The 17,604-nt window shown below is 46.0% G+C and overlaps 1 protein-coding gene across 1 annotated transcript in view; it reads right to left on the reverse strand.

Annotated features, from left to right (window-relative positions):
- Positions 1–17,604, reverse strand: part of WIF1 (WNT inhibitory factor 1) — a 121,463-nt gene that overhangs the window by 25,275 nt on the left and 78,584 nt on the right. Inside the window, exons 8-9 of the mRNA XM_044277191.1 lie at positions 13,042–13,137; positions 6,382–6,477 (exon numbers count right to left, since the gene is read on the reverse strand). Of these exons, the coding sequence (XP_044133126.1) occupies positions 6,382–6,477; positions 13,042–13,137 (192 nt within the window). The remainder of the gene's footprint in view (positions 1–6,381; positions 6,478–13,041; positions 13,138–17,604) is intronic.

Consider the following 17,604-nt stretch of genomic DNA (forward strand, 5'->3'; position numbering starts at 1 on the left):
CCCATTAAAGTGAATGGGTCCGTGATCCGCTGCTGCTGCCCCACGGACCTTGCTCGTGCATTTTGCGGGCCGCAGCCATACCATGGGGCGCACACGTTCGTGTGCAAGAGGCCTTAGGCCTCATGCACACGACAGTTTTTTTTCACGGTCCGCAAAAACGGGGTCCGTGGCTCCGTGACCGTTTTTTCGTCCGTGGGTCTTCCTTGATTTTTGGAGGATCCACGGACATGAAAAAAAAGTCGTTTTGGTGTCCGCCTGGCCGTGCGGAGCCAAACGGATCCGTCCTGAATTACAATGCAAGTCAATGGGGACGGATCCGTTTGATGTTGACACAATATGGTGCCATTTCAAACGGATCCGTCCCCATTGACTTTCAATGTAAAGTCTGGAGTTCTTTTATACCATCGGATTGGAGTTTTCTCCAATCCGATGGTATATTTTAACTTGAAGCGTCCCCATCACCATGGGAACGCCTCTATGTTAGAATATACTGTCGGATATGAGCTACTTCGTGAACCTCAGATCCGACAGTATATTCTAACACAGAGGCGTTCCCATGGTGATGGGGACGCTTCAGGTTAGAATACACTACAAACTTTGTACAAGACTGCCCCCTGCTGCCTGGCAGCACCCGATCTCTTACTGGGGGATATGATAGCACAATTAACCCCTTTAGGTGCGGCACCTAAAGGGGTTAATTGTACTATCATATTCCCCTGTAAGAGATCAGGGCTGCCAGGCAGCAGGGGGCAGCCCCCCCCCCCCTCCCCAGTTTGAATATCGTTGGTGGCACAGTGTGCCCCCACCATCGCCCCCCCCCCCTCCCTCCCTCTATTGTATTAAATCGTTGGTGGCACAGTGTGCCAACCACCATCGGCCCCCCTCCCTCCCTCTATTGTATTAAATCGTTGGTGGCACAGTGTGCCAACCACCATCGGACCCCCCTCCCTCCCTCTATTGTATTAAATCGTTGGTGGCACAGTGTGCCAACCACCATCGGCCCCCCTCCCTCCCTCTATTGTATTAAATCGTTGGTGGCACAGTGTGCCAACCACCATCGCCCCCCCCTCTATAGCAGTAACATTGGTGGCAGTGTGCGGTCTCAACAGTAGAAGATTCATACTTACCTGGCTGCTGCGATGTCTGTGTCCGGCCGGGAGCTCCTCCTACTGGTAAGTGAAAGGTCTGTGCGGCGCATTGCTAAAGAACTGTCACTTACCAGTAGGAGGAGCTCCCGGCCGTTCACAGACATCGCAGCAGCAAGCAGGTAAGTATGAATCTTCTACTGTTGAGACCGCACACTGCCACCAATGTTACTGCTATAGAGGGAGGGGGGGGGGGCGATGGTGGTTGGCACACTGTGCCACCAACGATTTAATACAATAGAGGGAGGGAGGGGGGCCGATGGTGGTTGGCACACTGTGCCACCAACGATTTAATACAATAGAGGGAGGGAGGGGGGCCGATGGTGGTTGGCACACTGTGCCACCAACGATTTAATACAATAGAGGGAGGGAGGGGGGGCGATGGTGGGGGCACACTGTGCCACCAACGATATTCAAACTGGGGAGGGGGGGGGGTCTGCCCCCTGCTGCCTGGCAGCCCTGATCTCTTACAGGGGAATATGATAGTACAATTAACCCCTTTAGGTGCCGCACCTGAAGGGGTTAATTGTGCTATCATATCCCCCAGTAAGAGATCGGGTGCTGCCAGGCAGCAGGGGGCAGTCTTGTACAAAGTTTGCAGTGTATTCTAACTAGAAGCGTCCCCATCACCATGGGAACGCTTCTGTGTTAGAATATACTGTCGGAAATGAGTTTTCACGAAGTGAAAACTTAGATCAGAAAAAGCTTTTATGCAGACGGATCTTCGGATCCGTCTGTATGAAAGCAACCTACGGCCACGGATCACGGACACGGATGCCAATCTTGTGTGCATCCGTGTTCTTTCACGGACCCATTGACTTGAATGGGTCCGTGAACCGTTGTCCGTCAAAAAAATAGGACAGGTCATATTTTTTTGACGGACAGGATACACGGATCACGGCCTCGGCTGCAAAACGGTGCATTTTCCGATTTTTCCACGGACCCATTGAAAGTCAATGGGTCCGCGAAAAAAAACGGAAAACGGCACAACGGCCACGGATGCACACAACGGTCGTGTGCATGAGGCCTTAGGGTGCTTTTACACGCAGCAGATTTTATTGCAGAATTTTTTGCTCCTGAAAATAATTTCCATTAATTTGAATGGTGCAGCAAGCACATGGATTTCTGCAAGCCCCATTTAGACGAATGCAAAAGATTTTCAGTCGTAGAAAATTCTGCTACAAAATCTGCTGTGTCAGAAGGCACCCTTAGGGCTCAAGCACACAATCGTATGTCTTTTGCGGTCTGCAAAACACGGACCTGCAATAATACGGATGATGACCGTGTGCATTCTGTATTTTGCGGAACGGAACAGCTGGCCCCTTAGATCAGGGGAACACGCAGGATGGGCCAAAAGAGTGATGTTATTCTCCTGGAAGTCCCTTGTCCTGCGGGCATTGTGTACTGTAGAGTTGTCCTGTTAAAAACCCAGTCGTTACCACACAGACGAGGGCCCTCAGTCATGAGGAATGCTCTCTGCAACATCTGGACATAGCCAGTGGCCGTTTGACGCCCCTGCACTTCCTGAAGCTCCATTGTTCATCTGAAGGAAAAAGCACCCCAGAACATTATGGCGCCCCCTCCACTGTGGCGCGTAGAAAACATCTCAGGTGGGATCTGCTTGTCATGCCAGTAACGTTGGAAACCATCAAGGTTAAATTTTTTCTCATCAGAGAATAAAACTTTCTTCCACCTGAATGTCCCATGTTTGGTGCTCTTTTGCAAAGTCCAAACGAGCAGTTCTGTGGCGTTCAAGGAGACGAGGTCTTTGAAGACGTTTTTTGTTTTTGAAGCCCTTCAGTCTCAGATACCGTCTGATGGTTATTGGGCTGCAGTCAGCACCAGTAAGGGTCTTAATTTGGGTCGAGGATCGTCCAGTGTCTTGACGGACAGCCAATTGGATCCTCCGGCACAGTGCTGATGAATTTTTTTTGGGTCTTCCACTTTACTTTTTTGTTCCATAACCCTCAGGATCATTTAAAGCGAACCTTTCACCTGCATTTCACTTAATAAACTATCAAAAGTACCTTATAGATCATCCTCATTGTGTTATCATACAGTCTTGTCCCGCTTTTCTGCCACGTATATGCATGAAAAAAATCGCCTTATAAAGTACTCTTCTCCAGCTCCACAAGTCACGCTAGAAGTCAAGGGGGTAGCCCTTCCCTCACTCCAGGCTGTAACTCCCCTGCCCTAACCCCGCCTCTATGCAGTCTAATTGACACCCGGCTCAGTCACCGGGACCGCGCTTGTACAGGCGGCGCATGCGCCGTCGGCCTCAGTAGCAGCGCGATCCCGTCTATCGCGCGGACTCAAGCGCGATCCTGTAACTAAATTACAGGCTTCATGCACACGGCCGTTGTTTGGGTCCGCATCCGAGCCGCCGTTTTGGCGGCTCGGATGCGGACCCATTCATTTCAATGGAGCTGCAAAAGATGCAGACAGCACCGCGGCACCGCAAAAAAAATATAACATGTCCAATTCTTGTCCGGGATTTGCAGACAAGAATAGGCATTTATATTGCGAAAGGCAACACGGGCGCCTTCCGTTTTTTGCGGATCCGCGGTTTGCCGGCCGTGTGCATGAGGCCTAAAGGAATGTAAAAAAAAGTCTAAGACAGGTTTGCCATGCAAATGATAGGAAAAAAACGGACGTGGACGAAAATCTTGTGTGCCTCCGCGTTTTTTAGCGGTCCCATTGACTTGAATAGGTTCGCATACCGTTTTCCGCGAAAATAATAGGACAAGTTATATTTTTTGGACGGACTGGAACCACAGATCACGGACGCGGATGGCAAACGGTGCATTAGCCGAGTTTTCAACTGACCCATTGAAAATCAATGGGTCTGCAGAAAATCACGAAAAACGGCACAACGGACACGGAATAAAACAATGGTCGTGTGCGTGAGGCCTAAAAGTACCCTTAGGCCCCTTTCACACGGGCGAGATTTCCGTGCGGGTGCGATGCGTGAGTTGAACGCATTGCACCCGCACTGAATCCTGACCCATTCATTTCTATGGGGCTGTGCACATGAGCGGTGATTTTCACGCAACACTTATGCGTTGCGTGAAAATCGCAGCATGTTCTATATTCTGCGTTTTTCACGTAACGCAGGTCCCATAGAAATGAATGGGGTTGCGTGAAAATCGCAAGCATCCGCAAGCAAGTGCGGATGCGGTGCGATTTCCACGCATGGGTTCTAGGTGACAGTCTATTCACTGTATTATTTTCCCTTATAACATGGTTATAAGGGAAAATAATAGCATTCTGACTACAGAATGCTTAGTATAATAGTGCTGGGAGGGTTAAAAAAAATAAAAAAGTTAACTCACCTTATCCCCATGATCGCCTAGTTCCCGGTCGGTCTCTTCTTTAGCTGTGACTAAAGGACCTGTGGTGATGTCAGATCACATGCTCCATCACCATGGTGATGGACCATGTGATTGGAGCATGTGATCTGACATCACCAAAGGTCATTCAGCCCAAGCCCACAGCTAAAGAACAGACCGACCGGGAACTACACGATCATGGGGATAAGGTGAGTTAACGTTTTTATTATTTTTTTAACCCTTCCAGCGCTATTATACTAAGCATTCTGTATTCAGAATGCTATTATTTTCCCTTATAACCATGTTATAAGGGAAAATAATAGAATCTACAGAACATCAATCCCAAGCCCGAACTTCTTTGAAGAAGTTCGGGTTTGGGTACCAAACATGCGCGATTTTTCTCACGCGAGTGCAAAACGCATGACAATGTTTTGCACTCGCGCGGAAAAATCGCGGGTGTTTCCGCAACGCACCCGCACATTTTTCCGCAACGCCCGTGTGAAACCAGCCTTAGGCCTCTTTCACACAAGTGTGATGGTTTAGGTCTGGATGCCTTCAGGGTGCGTTCAGGGAAACTCACACCAGAGTTTTGTCTGCGATTGCGTTCAGTTTTTTCCACTCGGGTGCAATGCATTTTGATGCGTTTTTCACACGCGTGATAAAAAACTAAAGGTTTACAAACAACATCTCCTAGCAACCATCAGTGAAAAACGCATTGCATCCGCACTTGCTTCCAGATGTAATGCATTTTCACGAAGCCCCATTCACTTCTATGAGGCCAGGGCTGCTTTTTTCACGCAACTCAGAACTGATGCATGAAAAAAAAAAACGCTCATGTACACAGACCCATTGAAATGAATGGGTCAGGATTTAGTCCGGGTGCTATGTGTTCACGTCACGCATCACACCTGCGTGGAAATCTTGCTCGTGTGAAAGGGGCCTAAAAGGGGTATAATGATTTCGGCAAATTCATAGTATAATGCACAGTTAAGCAATGTTCCTTTATATTTCCGCTCTGATCCCTTTCAGTTTACAAAACCACTTCTGCAGTCATTCACTAGGAACCATAATTTTTTACTTCTAGTCACATTACAGTTATTAGGCTGGTTTCACACGGGCGTGACGGATTTGATCCTGATGCGTTCAGGGTGCGTTCAGTGAAAATGCTGCAATTTTGGCACTAAAACAAGTCAGTTTTGTCTGCGATTGCGTTTAGTTGTTCAGTTTTTTCCGCGCGGGTGCAATGCGTTTTGATGAGTTTTTCACGCGCGTGATAAAAAACTGAATGTTTACAAACAACGTCTCTTAGCAACCATCAGTGAAAAACGCATCGCACCTGCACTTGCTTGCGGATGCAATGCGTTTTTCACGCAGCCCCATTCACTTCTATGGGGCCTGTCCTGCGTTACAAACGCAGAATATAGAACATGCTGCGATTTCAAAGCATTGCAGAAGTGATGCGTGAAAAAAAACGCTCATGTACACAGCCCCATTGAAATGAATGGTGCCGGATTCAGTGCGGGTGCTATGCGTTCACGTCACGCATGGCACCCGCGCGGAAATCACGCTCGTGTGAAAGGGACCTTAGAGTTCTGTCTTGGAACAAGCCATACATGTGTGTGTCCATCGCATTACCAGGACAGAACATTGTTACGTGTTCACCAATAATACATTATAAAACGCCCCACAAACATTGCATTTTAAGACACTTTCCTGGTGATTGTTTGCAAGCAGAGATCTTGAGAACTGCAAGGAATACATACAGATATACTAAAAATCATGAAATGTATACGCTTTTTATTTGCATAGCCATTGTTAGCTAAATGTGTGGACTGAATTACACTAAAAGGGAACCTAGCCACCAGTCATTACCATCAGTCCAAATAGAAAACTGAGATCTTACTTACGTTTGTTACAGAATCTACCATTCCAGCCTTCTTTGCATTGGCATTTGTTGGGTTCAATACAAGTTCCATGTGAACCACATGAGGGTTCACAAACAGCTGTATAGAAACAAAGCAAAATTAGAAATGCTGACTATACTAGTATCTTCAATCCACTTGAAGCCACGAATAGCTTGTGTTTTTACTTGGGAAGGAGGGGGGAAGTAGTGAAGAAAGGTCAAAGATAAACTTCATACCTCCGCAGGATACACCACAAATGTTGGATAGATAAGGACCCCACCGCTAGGACCCATGCTCATGTTGAGAATGGTAATTAGTTCCCTAACCACTGTCCCACCTAATGAAGAGGCTGCTGGCCACTACATCCTGTAGAGAAAGTTAATAAAAGGCCCTTACTAATGTTTTGTTATTCTAAATATTGCTTCCTTTGCTGGCTGGATTCATTTTCCCATCACATTATATGCTGCCCGTCTCCATGGTTACAGACCACCCTGCAGTCCATCAGTGGTGTTCGTGATTGCACAGTATAGGAAAAAGTGTCAGCCTCTCTGGTGGCACTGCGCATGCGCAGCTGCCCTCCATTTATTTCTATGGAGCCGACGAAAAAAGCCGAGCACTGGCTCGGTTATTTCCGTTGACCCCAAAGAAATGAATGGGAGCGGTGGCCGCGCATGCACGGTACGCTCCCATTCACTTTAATGAGAGAGGCGGGGAGCTGTGCCTGGTGGTGTACGGACCCCGGGGTCCTCCAGCCACAACTCTCCCCGGCTCCGTTTTCCGTGTAGGTGCGGGTTCCAGAGGTGGGACCCACACCTATCAGACAACAGAGGCATATACTAGCAATATGCCCCCCTTGTCGAAGATGGGATAACCCCTTTAAGCTTACTTTTTCTTGTTGACAACCACACAGAATCACCCACTCTCAGGTCCGGACCACTCATACGTCTCCTGTCAGTCGCACGCTTATACCTGTTGCCCATCTTTTTCAGGTTATTTTGGATTTTCCCCCAAATAGAAGACAAAGAAGAGGAAAATTGTTCCTCCTCAGGAATGCCAGAATTTTGAGCACCAGAAAATACCAAACTGTGGATGGAACCCATAGGCCCCAAAAAACGGCGACTTATTAGTGGATTCCTGTCTACGGGTATTTATTGCAAACTCAGCTAACGACAAAAATGAAGACCACTCTTCCTGATTTTCTGAAACAAAACATCTCAAGTAAGTCTCCAGATTCTGATTAGTGTGCTCCATCTGTCCATTCGACTGAGGATGAAAAGCCGACGAGAAGGACAATTGTACACCCAGACGAGTACAGAACGCTTTCCAGAATCTGGAAACAAACCGAGTCCATCTATCGGACACCACATCACAGGGAATGCCATGTAGTTTCACGATGTTGTCGACAAACACCTGTGCAAGAGTTTTTGCATTGGGTAGACTAGGTAATGCAATAAAGTGTGCCATTTTACTAAAACGATCGACAACCAGCAGAATCACGTTTTTTCCCGAAGAATTCGTAAATCTGTGATAAAATCCTTGGACAAATGGGTCCAAGGTCTGGACGGGATGGGCAATGGAAGCAGAGATCCGGAAGGCAGAGTATGTGTCACCTTAGCACGTGCACAGGTACCACAGGCTGACACATAATCCTCAACACACTTACGCAACCCCGGTCACCATAATATGCGAGAGATGAGATCGACAGTTGATCTGCTCCCAGGGTGAACAGCAAGCACCGTAGTGATGTTCCTCAAACACCTTGTGACGTAACTCGGAGGGAACAAACAATTTCCCCAGAGGACAATAGTCCAGAGCATCCTCCTGGGCCTCCAACACCCTGGCCTCGAGATCAGCATAAAGAGCAGATATGACTACCTCTTCAGATAAAATGGGACTAGGGTCATTAGACTCACCCCCCCAGGATAGCTACGCGACAAAGCATCCGCCTTGACGTTCTTAACCCCAGGGCTGTAAGGGACGATGAAGTTAAATCTGGTGAAAACAATGACCATCTGGCCTGCCTTGGGTTCAGTCGCTTAGCCGACTCCAGGTAGGCCAGATTCTTGTAATCCGTAATAGGATTAATTGCTCCTTCCAACCAATGCTGCCATTCCTCGAACACCAACTTAATGGCCAGCAATTCCTTTCAGCAGTCAACAGTTTTTTTTTTTAGAAAAATGCACATGGGTGCCATTTACTGGGTAAAGTACCCTGCGTCAAGATTGCTCCTACCCCTAGCTCGGACGCGTCAACCTCAATAATAAATGGCTGAGACATGTCCGGTTGCACCAGAATAGGGGCCGAAGCGAAACATTCTTTCACAGCAGAAAAGGCCTGTAATGCCGCATCAGACCAGATAGAAATATCAGCACCCTTCCTAGTCATGTCTGTTAAAGGTTTGACCACTAATGAGTAGTTCAAGATAAATTTACAGTAGTAGTTGGTAAACCCCAAAAACCGCATAAGCACTTTCAGATTTTCGGGTCGATCCCAGTCCAACACGGCACGGACCTTCTCGGGATCCATACGAAAACCTGAGGATGAGAGCAGGTAACCCAGAAATTGCACTTCCTGTACAGCAAATACACACTTTTCCATCTTAGCATACAACTTATTTTATCTTGTATGATCCAGATGAGTCTCCATATTAAGCAAATAAATTTGTATGTCATCAATGTATACAACGACAAACCTCCCCACCAGATGATAAAAGAGTTTTAGTGCAGGTACAGTTTTAGTGGTAACGATAGAGAACGATGCATTAAGACAGTTGTCCATTCAAAAAATCCCTCCAATCGAGAATCTGTCTCGCTTGCCAGTCGATGTTAGGGTTTTGTTTGCTTAACCATGGGAGACCCAACACCAATGAAGCAGGCACACCCTCCAACACATAACAGGAGATAGATTCCTGATGAAAATCACATACTCGTAAATAAATTTCATTCACTACCTGCGACAGGCATTTTTTGGTTAGAGGTGCTGAGTCAATTGCGAAGACAGAAATACTTTTCTTTAACTCATTAGTAGTCAACCCGTGAATGTGAACAAACTGTCCATCAATCAAGTTAACTCCTGCCCCACTATCGATAAATGCTTTGATTTTCTCAGTTTTGGACTCTAGCGCTACCTCGGCAGACAGGAGAAAACGGGTACTACCAGTAAAAGACGAAAGTAGGTTTTCTTGCTCCCCACCCACACCACCAATAGTAATTTGGGGATTAAATGTCTTTTTCCTTTTATTTACACCTTGATGCTGCAAGTACGGACAAATATTCACAAAATGTCCCTTCTTGCCACAACAAAAGCAGACTCCTTTCACATGACCCAAGCTTTTGCCAGTAGTTCCAGAAGTAGGTCCTCCTAACTGCATAGGCTCATCACAAGGCGCAACCACCAGTGTCTCTCCACCATAAGTGTCAAAAGAAGCAGTACCCTTGTTAAACATTACGTCCTGAAGGTGAGGACCCCTAGATCTCTCCCTCACGCGTCTATCGAGACGAACAGCAAGGGACATAGCTGTTTCCAATGACTCAGGATTCGGTGATCCGGTCGGCAGAGAAAAGGCCCAAGATTGGGCGTCCTCTTTAAGCAACAAAATAATCATACCCACACGACACTCATCCCCAGAAGAGTATGGACGCAGCCTAAAGTATAATTTACATGACTCCCTGAACCGGATAAAATGGTTACTACCCCTATAAAATCTGTCCGGAAGAGCCACCTTCGGTTCAGGGCAGGCCTGGAACCAGCAGCCTGTGGACTCTGAATCTGCAAGACTATCGCACAGTGGTCTGCTACCTCCAAAGTCAGATTCTGCAGCTGTTCAACCAGTGCAGACATAGTATCCATAGCTGCATATATCTGAACAAAAATTGCGGTATTGGCTCTGGATAATGTCATGGATGTAGAAGGGGAGAACACCAAAAGACAACAAGAAGGATGGGTAAAGACACTAGGCCTCACCGCTAGGGAAGGAAAACCCTGCTCCTGGCCCTAACTCCTATCCGTATGGGCACCTCTCGATGGTAGAGATGCACATACACAGGCACCTAGAAAACCCTGGTGACCCTCGGATGTCCTAAAGGTAATGGCAGGGAAGAGACAACCCATTCTTCCCCTGGTGAAGGAACCAGTGTCTCGCTGAGGCCTAGTAAATAACCGGGGGGGGGGGGGGGGTAATACAAAACACAACAAGCGGAACACTTAACTTCTGAGGATGATGGACGAACAGGACTCCAACAAAAACCACACTCCAGCTCTTCCAAAACCAAATGAAGCTATCCAGAGCAAGGAGTGATGGGTAAAGTCAGACTAAATAGAGAGAGGTAAAGGTCACATGATCCACACCTGAACAGGATGTGAGAACATACCAGCAACACACAGATAAAGTGAAACCAAAAGAGGCTGTCAGATCACTCATGTGCAGTCAGTCTTTCAGACCTTCTAACACCTGTCACAGGCTAGTACTTTTTCCTATATTGTGCAAGCACGATCACCACTGGTGGATTGCAGAGTGGTCTGTAACCATGGAAACAAGCAGTGTATAATGTGATAGAAAAATGAATCCAGCCAGCAAAGGAAGCAATATGGACAATCACAATACATAGTAAGTGGCTTGCATTAACTTTCTCTACATGATAAATGCCACTTACTGAAGTGAGACAACCCCTTTACGTATTATTACAAGGTGGTTCTAAAAATGCAGTATTAATGGCTCTTGCAGTCTTGTTTTATAACTAGTACAAAGGTTATAGATGGAGCAGGAAATGTTAGCAGAATGGTCCCTGCCCTCATGTCACAGTGAACTCTAAGGTTCCTTTCACACGGGTGACTTTTCCGCGCGGGTGCAATGTGCGACGTGAACGCATTGCACAGGCACTGAATCCTGGCCCATTCATTTTAATGGGGCTGTGTACATGAGCAATGTTTTTCATGCATCACTTGTGCGTTGTGTGAAAATCGCAGCATGTTCTATATTCAGCGTTTTTCACGCAAGGCAGGCCCTATAGAGGTGAATGGGGCTACATGAAAATCTTTTGCATTGCATCCGCAAGCAAGTGCGGATGCAATGCGATTTTCATGGATGGTTGCTAAGGAGATTATGTGAATAAATAAGGATGAGCCCTGGGACCCCATTAAAGTCCATTTACTTTATTATTTTCCATTATAACATGGTTATAATGGAAAATAATAGCATTCTTTAATACAGAATGCTAAGTAAAATGACCATTGAGGGTTAAAAAATATTTAAAAAATGACTCACCTCATCCACTTGATTGCACAGCAGTTATTGTCTTCCTTCTTCTTCTTGCAGGACCTGCAAAAGGACCTGTGGTGACGTCATCACGCTCACCACGTGGTGACGTCAGTGCAATTCCTGCTGAATGAAGATAGAAGGTTCTTCTATCTTCATTTAGCAGGACCTGTGCTGATGTCACAGCGCTCACCACATGGTGCGATGATGTCAGCGCAGGTCCTTTTGTAGGTCCTGCAAGAAGAAGAATGAAGACGATAACGGCTGCGCGATCAAGTGGATGAGGTGAGTAATTTTGTTATAATTTTTTAACTCTCAATGGTCATTTTACTTAGCATTCTGTATTAAAGAATGCCATTTCCATTATAACCATGTTATAATGGAAAATAATAAAGTAAATGGACTTTAATGGGGGCCTAAGACGTCTCTCACATGGGAGAGTTTTCCATCAGGGTGCGATGCGTGAAGCAAACCCATAGCATCCAAACTGAATACAGACCCATTCATTTTAATGGATTTGTGTTCCTCGTCTTCTTTCTTCTTCTTTCAGGACCTGCAAAAGGACCTTTGACGTAATCGTGCTCACCACGTGGTGAGCGCAGTGACGTCAGCGCAGGTCCTGCGGAATAAAGATAGAAGGTTCCTATGAAAAACCCCGGCCCCAGGTCCCACTAAGTCACGCCGCGATACGGTTAGGCCACGCCCACTCCCACTCCGCAGCCGTCAGGGATTGAAAAAAGGAAGGTAAAAATCAACTTCTGTCAGCTGCAGGTGTGGGAGGGAGGGTGAATGTCTTCCTGCAGCTCACACTCAGACAGCACAGTGCGGCCACTGTGGAGGTCACTGTTAAAGGTGCGAGCTGCTCTGGTGGTCACAGTTAAGGGGACAGGGAACTGTAGAGGTCACAGTTAAGGGGTGGAGTGCTGTGGAGGTCACTGTTAAAGGGGCAGGCGCTGTGGAGGTCTCTGTTAAGGAGACAGGGAACTGTGGAGGTCACAGTTAAGGGGATGGTTCGCTCTGGTTGTCAGTGTTAAGGGGCGGGGTGCTGTAGAGGTCACTGTTAAAGGGTGGAGGGTTGTGGAGGTCACACTTTAAGGGAACAGAGCTCTGTAGCGGTCACTGTTAAGGGGGCAGGTTATTCTGGAAATAACTGTTAACGAGACGGGGCACTGTGGAGGTAACTAATAAAGGGATGGCGCTGTGTATGTTACTGTTAAGGGGGCAGGCCGCTGTGGATGTTACTGTTAAAGGGGTGGGGTACTGTAGATGTCACTGTTATAGTTGATACTGTCGATATCTTTTAACGACACACACAAACATTAAATGAAATAAACCCATGCGAAGCCGGGCCCTTCTGCTAGTATTTATTATATTATGCACAAATCACATGATAAAAATTAAAATCTTACGTTTTGAGCATAGATCTCCGTGGTAGCCCTTGGAACATTTGCATTTGTTCTTGCCGCTACATTTTCCACCATTTCGGCATGGCTGTTGGCATTTACCTTATGAAACCCACAAATCAATATTAAATTGTACATATATATATATATATATAGTATGTAGTATACAGCAAATAACAATTTTCTCCATACATGACAATTTAAAATGAAATGACGCAATTTAAGGTGGTGAGCTGAGCCACAACCATAATCATAGACAAAATGTAGTATTTACTTGAGGGAGTGGCACCTTCAAGTGTGAATGCGCACCTATTTTATCTTGGGAGTAGCATTCCTCTGCACTTGTTGCTCTTCCTATCCAATAGAGCGCCTTGATTAGGTGGTACATATCGCTGTGCTTGCTCCTCCTCCCATTGGTTGCTTGATGCACATGGAGGTGACTAGGAGCAGCACACCATATGTGTGGCGTCTGCGCTTCTGAACATAGAAGCCCAACGGCTTAGGTAGGTTTAGCGTAGGACCCGCCTGACCTGAGACCACCTTGGCGGGCTTAGATGCGTTTTGATCAAAATATATTGACTAAGTGTCTCAGATATTATCACATCAGAGTGAGGACTTTGTCTATATATATAGTGCTTGCATCTACTTTACTAAGTGCATTATTATCTTATTTCTGTGGTTTTCTACGACCATAATCATGTACAAAGATATTCTGTGTTGTGAGGCATTATATGTGTTTTTTGTATTATTTTTGGTACATAAAAAGTTTAATTTGTATTCATTTTCGGCAGACTGCAAAAAAAATTTATGTTGCCATTTACTTATGTTTTTTATATCATTCGCTGAAGACCCAAAAATTTGGGGTATATGTTTCTATGTTTTTATTAAAAATCATGGTTTAATTTTGTTTAGTGCATGTTTTTTAACTCAAAATTTTAATAAACCTAAAGGGGTTTTCCAAGGGGTTAGTATCTGATTGATGGGAGTCCGACACCTGGGACCCTCACGATCAGCTGCTTGAGAAAGAAGCGGCACTCACAGTAGATCAACAGCTTTCTTGCTGCTTAGCCTAGGCCATGTGATATCACGTTCATCGATCACATGACCTAGGTGCAGCTCAGCCCCATTTAAGTGAACGGGGCTTAGCTGCAATACCAAGCCACAGCCACTACCAAATGGACAACGCTGTGCTTGGTGAGCAGAGAGAAGGTCACGGCGCTACTGCAAGCGCTGGTGCCTTCTTAAACAGCAGATAGGCGGGCTCCTGGCTGTTGGGCTCTCACTGATCACATACTGATGACCCATCTAAAAGAATAGATTCAATCCGAATTGATTAGTCATGAAGAGCATTATAAATCAGCAATTTCCCAGCTGCAGAGAGCATCTATCTCGGTGTACATCCCTATATTGCAGTAACATGCATAGCTAGTCCGCTGTGGTAGTGAAACAGTTAGGCCTCTTTCACACGGGCGTCAGTTTTTTTGCCCGGATAAGAGGCGGGTGCGTTGCGGGAAAATGCGCGATTTTTCCACGCAAGTGCAAAACATTGTAATGCGTTTTGCACTCGCGTGAGAAAAATCACGCATGTTTGGTACCCAAACCCGAACTTCTTCACAGAAGTTCGGGCTTGGGATTGATGTTCTGAAGATTGTATTATTTTCCCTTATAACATGGTTATAAGGGAAAATAATAGCATTCTGAATACAGAATGCATAGTATAATAGTGCTGGAGGGGTTAAAAAAAATAAAAAAGTTAACTCACCTTATCCTCTTGATCGCGTAGTTCCCGGTCTCTTCTTTACTAGCTGTGGGCTAAATGACCTGTGGTGACGTCAGATCACATGCTCCAATCACATGTTCCATCACCGTGGTGATGGAGCATGTGATCTGATGTCATCAAAGGTCCTTTACCTGTATTTAATGCTCACCACAGGTCCTGCTCAACAAAGGATACAGAAGGAGATGCCGGGCTTCGCGATCAAGTGGAAGGTGAGTTAAATTATAATTATTATTTTTTAACCCCTCCAGCGCTGTTTTACTATGCATTCTGTATTCAGAATGCTATTATTTTCCCTTATAACCATGTTATAAGGGAAAATAATAATGATCGGGTCTCCATCCCGATCGTTTACTAGCAACCGTGCGTGAAAATCGCACCGCATCCGCACTTGCTTGCGGATGCTATGCAATTTTAACGCACCCCATTCACTTCTATGGGGCCTGCGTCACGTGAAAATCGCACAATATAGAGCATGCTGCGATTTTCACTCAACGCACAACTGATTCGTGAAAATCACCGCTCATGTGCACAGCCCCATAGAAATGAAAAGGGCAGGATTCAGTGTGGGTGCAATACGTTCACCGCAAGCTTCGCACCCGCACGGAAAACTCGCCCGTGTGAAAGGAGCCTTACTGTGCATCAGTATGACAGGCAGATGACAGGCGTCACTCAGACTCAGTTCACACTTCACTTATTTGGTCAGTTATAGGTCAAAAACTGACCAAATAACTTAGGCTACTTTCACACTGGCGTTTCTGGGTCCGCCTGTGAGATCCACTTCAGGGCTCTCACAAGCGGCCTAAAACGGATCAGTTCAGCCCCAATGCATTCTGAATGGAAAAGGATCCATTCAGAATACATCAATTTGGCTGAGTTTGGTCTCCGTTGCTTTTTTTAGACCTTCACTAAAACGCAGCTTGCAGGTGACTATGCGGAGCCAAACGGATCAGTCCTGACTTACAATGTAAGTCAATGGGGACGGATCCGTTTTCACTGACACAATATGGTGAAATTGAAAACGGATCCGTCCCCCATTGACTTTCAATGTAAGTCAAGACAGATCCGTTTTGACTTAGACTTTTTTTTTGAATGAATAATGCAAACGGATCCATTATGAACAGATACAATCGTATGCATTATTGGTGCAGATCCGTCTGTGCAGATACAAGATGGAACCGCACCAAACGAGAGTGTGAAAGTAGCCTTAAGTGTGAACTCAGCCCTACAGGTCAATGTTAGCGTCAGGTATAATGTACTTAACCAATACAGAGGCCCAAGATCCTACTATAGAGTGAAAAGAGTGGTCTCCTTTACATTGTCTGCTCACAGGTTATTCACCCCAATATGAGAATCAAGGCCTAATGGAATTGCTTATCTATGAAATCAGGTAGACACCACGCTAATTGTTATATTACACAGGTTATTCACCTCAATATGAGAATCAAGGCCTAAGGCCCCTTTCACATGGGCGAGATTTCCACGCTGGTGCAATGCTTGAGGTGAACGCATTGCACCTGCACTTAATCCGGACCCATTCATTTCTATGGGGCTGTGCACATGAGCGGTGATTTTCACACATCACTTGTGTGTTGCGTGAAAATCGCAGCATGCTCCTCTTTGTGCGTTTTTCATGTAACGCAGGCCCCATAGAAATAAATGGGGTTGCGTGAAAATCGCAAGCATCTGCAAGCAAGTGCGGACGCGGTGCGATTTTCACGCACGGTTGCTAGGTGACAATCGGGATGGGAACAAGTGGATTAAGGCGAATTAAAAAAAGAAAAAATATTTTTTTTCAACCCCTCCAGCCCTATTTTACTATGCATTCTGTATTCAGAATGCCATCATTCTCCCTTATAACCATGTTATAAGGGAAAATAATACAATCTACACAACACCTAACCCAAACCTGAACTTCTGTGAAGAAGTTCGGGTCCGGGTACCACAGTCGGTTTTTTATCACGCGCGTGCAAAACACATTGCACCCGCGCAATAAAAACTGAACATCGGAACGCAATCGCAGTCAAAACTGACTGCAATTGCGTACCTACTCACTCGGGTTTGCCGCAATGCACAGGGACGCATCCGGACCTAATCCGGACATGCTCGTGTGAAAGAGGCCTAAAGGAATTGCTTATCTATTAAATCAGGTGGACACCACTGTAACAGTTAGGCCTTTTTCACACGGGCGAGATTTCCGCACGGGTGCTATGCGTGACTTGAACGCATTGCACCCTCACTGAATCCGGACCCATTCATTTCTATGGGGCTGTGCACACGAGCGGTGATTTTCACACATCACTTGTGCGTGGCGTGAAAATCACAGCATGTTCTATATTCTGTGTTTTTCACGCAATGCAGGCCTCATAGAAGTGAATGGGGCTGCATGAAAATCGCAAGCACCCGCAAGCAAGTGCAGATGCGCTGCAATTTTCACGCACAGTTGCTAGGAGACGATCGGGATGGGAACCCGATCATTATTATTTTCCCTTATAACATGGTTATAAGGGAAAATAATAGCATTCTTAATACAGAATGCATAGTACAATAGGGCTGGAGGGGTTAAAAAAAATAAAAAATAATATAACTCACCTTAATCCACTTGATCGCGCAGCCCGGCTTCTCTTCTGTCTTCATCTTTGCTGTGCACAGGAAAAGGACCTTTGATGACGTCACTGCGCTCATCACATGGTCCGTCACATGCTCCATCACCATGGTAAAAGATCATGTGATGGACCATGTGATGAGCGCAGTGACGTCATCAAAGGTCCTATTACTCAAAGAAGAAGACA

This window comes from Bufo gargarizans, chromosome 2 (assembly GCF_014858855.1).
Source record: "Bufo gargarizans isolate SCDJY-AF-19 chromosome 2, ASM1485885v1, whole genome shotgun sequence".
Classification (NCBI taxonomy): Eukaryota; Metazoa; Chordata; class Amphibia; order Anura; family Bufonidae; genus Bufo; species Bufo gargarizans.